Raw genomic sequence first — 3,962 nt, forward strand, 5'->3', positions numbered from 1 at the left:
GCAAATAAATTGTCAAAGATACCATGTAGGTTAGTAAATAAATATAGGAATATTTTTATTTAAAGTAACAAGTTTACAAATGTTTCTGTAACAATTTCTTTAAATGTCTCAACGTTTGTTTAGTTCTTTTTCACCTTTTTGTTCTGGGTAAACCAAACGGAGACTGAGCTGKTTTTCTTTGACCCTGTTTTGTATTTAGTGATTTTCTTCCTGGTATTGTATTACATCAGAGGCTGTAGTTAAACAAAGCTGCCTTTGTACACATGTCCAGTTTGTAAAGCTTCTGGGTCAGCTGGGATCAAAAGACTGAGATTGTTTTCAGAGCGGCCCAAACATGGCTGCGCTTTTATTTTGCCTCAGTTTATCATCTCAGTGAGTAGATATAGAATCATGAAACTATAAAAGGCAGTGATTTTTTTTTTTTACCTGAAGTGAAAAGAGGTAATTTATTGTCGTTCATGATGCAGGTCTCTTGGCAGTGAGATGGCTGTTCTGGACGAGCTACCTCCGTATGAGTGACAGGAACACTGGAATGGGCTGTTGCACAGAAAACACACCAGATTAAYAAACAGAAACAAAAACCATTCAGTCTAACCCAATGAGGTACTGCATATAGAATAGAAGATAGTCCACTGAGGTACGAGTGCTACACCATATTGTGAGTGGCGGGCTGTCAATGTAAACACTTTACCCTGGCTAGAGTTCTGAGTAAACTGCTTACAAATATTAGTTTTTYGTCATGGAAGAAATTCGACTTTCATCAAGCAGTTAGTCACAAGCTGCACAAGGAAATCCCAGACAACAAGAAAAACTTCAGCTAACTGATTTTGTTATAAAAGATTAGAATACTTTTAAATAAAGTTTAGCAAATTGTATAGCTATGAGCTGGTTTCCCACAGTTATCCCGCCTTACTAAAATCAACTGATGAAAAACAAAATTGCTGGCTCCGACCATGAAACGTCTCATGATAGCGCCTCTAGTGACTTTATATAATATCATAACCCTCTGATGTTCATTTAACCAGCTGACTTCCCTCACTGACCCACAGGTGGCAGTAAAAACCCTTCAGCCTGCTCCATTAGGTACCCTGCCTCACCCTGCTGCTGCAGCCTGAATGTGACGRCAGATTAGTTCACACATTCATCATCAAGTGTTTCATGAAGTGATACATAACTGTTCTGAACTCTAGTTTTATTTTCCAGACCACTGTTGTATTTCTGATGAAACAAAAACTCACCTATTAGAGACACTTCACACTTGGCTCTGTTTCGGTTTCACAAAATATTAAAATGACCTGTTCAGACGTCTGTTTTCTGGTCTAAGCCAGTGGTYTTTAATAGGCAGAGGAAAGACTAAACACAGTGCGTCAAAACAAGATATTTAAAGTTTGTTTTATCTCAGACATAACATCTGTTTATATAATAAAAAAGAGAAGAAAAAAAGGAACAATAATTTAAGAAGGGGCAGGATAAAACAACTAGCATCAAGTCCTGTCCCTTCTTACAACCAAACCATACATGCTGAGAATATTAACATTTAGTTTGAATAACTTAAAAATACGCCAGTCATTATCCAACTTCATAATCATAGTTTTTTTTAAATTTATGTACCTGTATACAAGGTTGTTTTTATGATTGTGAGGTGAACGTTGCTGTTACAGATCCAACATGTAGACATTTAGGTAATTAATTGTAAGCTGTGTTTTTTTTTTTCTTTTTAATTTCTCCATAAAATTTATTTGAACAGGTTACTGGAAGTGCAGCCCTGACTTTCTGTTTTTGAGGTTGAGGGGTTTACATCCGGTGGTGACCCCCCCCACACACACCTTAGATTACTGGCACAAACTCGCTTGTCAATAAGGAAGCAGACTGACGTACGTGCTGTGGTGGGTTCCAAAATTTGGTGCACACATTTTTCTTTAAAATGCAAATGATTTCATGTGCATCAACACGACTTCCTCTTCTCTGTCAGAATATATATAAGGCGGCTAATTTTACTAAAGGCCCTGTCGCACTAGACAACTTATACCAACTTATGAACATTTTAAAGAYGTCTACATTGAAGAAGGAATTGAAAAAATCAACGTGAAGCTTAATTTCTATGTGTACATAATGTGATTTCAACAAATTGATCAAATATACAACTTGTATTAGCAATTTAGACATAAAAATGTGCCATAAGTTGGCATAAGTTGTCTAGTGTGACAGGGCCTTAAACAAACTAATACTGATAAGCTGCTTCATGTCAAATATCAATCAGCTCTGAGCTCCATGAATCTGTTGAAACAGAATTTACTTTTAAATAAACACTTTCTGTTGTAGAAAAGTTAAAGYCACTGATTTTGAACCTATAATTTTGGGCGCAGTGTGTGGTTAAATACATCATTGTTGTTTTCCCCTCTCTCTGACATTAACCCACTAAAAGGTGAGGCATTTTCTATTGTCTGTGCTGAAACACACATCCTGAGACAGATTTAACTTTCCTGTTAAACGGGGCCTGAACTGCGTTTTCCCATCAGAGTAATGGGTGTGTGTGTCTGAAATATGATGATGATGTTGTTGTTGTAAAAAATAGTCATGTTGCTTCCTTTTCTGTACAGCTTTAAGAACTTCCTCTCACTSTGACTCAGTTTTGAACTGATACTACGCTGGTAACAATCTTTTCAAACCCATTTCCTTCCAATAAATTGAATAATGACTAACTTTTTGAGAATTTATTAATTATAGTAATRGTAAAATAAAACGTCTGACACTATTTAGTCAAAGTAGGACAGCATGATTGCATCTGTACATTGTTACTGTATATAGAAATTCACTGATTATGTTTCATACAGGCTGGCAGTGTTCTTTTTACACACGTTTTAATGCTGAAAACCAACACAATCATCATGTAACTGTCTAAAGATAAAGACTCAAAACCTAAAACCACCCTTTTTGTTCGTTGGTTAAGATTAACTTGACACGCAGCTTGAAATGATAAAAACGTTTTATATTTAGATTACGTCCTGATTCTCTGCAGTGTTTTCTGCTTTATAAAGATGACAGCCACCAAAAACACAAACTAATAATAATAGAAATACAAAGAGAATTAAAAATGTTTGCAGATAAGTTAAAGCTCGGTCTTTTGTTAAACAGAAAAGAGCTTTGGCATGCGTGGTTCTGTTTGTCGAGGCAAAAAAGATAAGAGACAGGAGGACCGAGCGTGTTGATTTTTTTCTACCACTTATCACAAAAGAAATATCAAGAGGGATGATACACACTGATGCTCTAGAGCCTGATTTCAGATTGTCTGAACGCATTCTTTTGAAGTTTATCAATAAGACAAAACAACGTCACTGGTGTTCTTGTAAAGGAGGCAGAATGCTGATCAAACTGTGAACAGATTTCCAGCATCCAGGACAATTCTGTGTCAGTATTTTATCATTGAGTCTTATTTTTCTACAACACGGTTCACCGGCTCTGAAACCTCCAGGTGACATAACAAGAAACTCAAATGAACAAGATCTACTTGGCATAAAACATAAAGAAATGTATGTTTGGTAAATTATTCCTTCGTAACAATGATTCCTGGTAATAAATCATTTACCAGCACCTGATTGGCAGCACCTGGAGGTACCAGAAGCTAAAAAAAAAGAGTCAATAGCAACAGCAGAACAAGCTGTTTGACAGAGAAAATTTGGCAAATTTTTCATGTGCACAACCCACATACTCAGCTCTACTGCTCATCGCACAGATGCACGTTCCTTACAAATGTGGCAGCATTTAAAAGAGAAATTAATAACGGTATAAGATTTACTGCAAAGAAGCATTGTTACAACAAAGAAATAATCTACAAAACACTTATTTCCTTGCTTTTTGAGCTATGTTTTTAAGCTCAGGGCCACAAACTTCACTCTGATCAATTGCTAGTGTAAAGAATTATTCATAAAAAATTCTATCTATCTATCTATCTATCTATCTAT

The 3,962-nt window shown here is 36.0% G+C and overlaps 1 protein-coding gene across 1 annotated transcript in view; it reads right to left on the reverse strand.

The window, feature by feature from the left end:
* Positions 1 to 3,962, reverse strand: part of LOC106529168 (tumor necrosis factor receptor superfamily member 5) — a gene marked incomplete in the record, with an annotated part of 14,537 nt that overhangs the window by 126 nt on the left and 10,449 nt on the right. Inside the window, 1 exon segment of the mRNA XM_014024516.1 lies at positions 427 to 537. Coding sequence (XP_013879970.1) covers positions 427 to 537 — 111 coding nt within the window.

This window comes from Austrofundulus limnaeus, unplaced genomic scaffold (assembly GCF_001266775.1).
Source record: "Austrofundulus limnaeus strain Quisiro unplaced genomic scaffold, Austrofundulus_limnaeus-1.0 Scaffold425, whole genome shotgun sequence".
Lineage (NCBI taxonomy): Eukaryota > Metazoa > Chordata > Actinopteri > Cyprinodontiformes > Rivulidae > Austrofundulus > Austrofundulus limnaeus.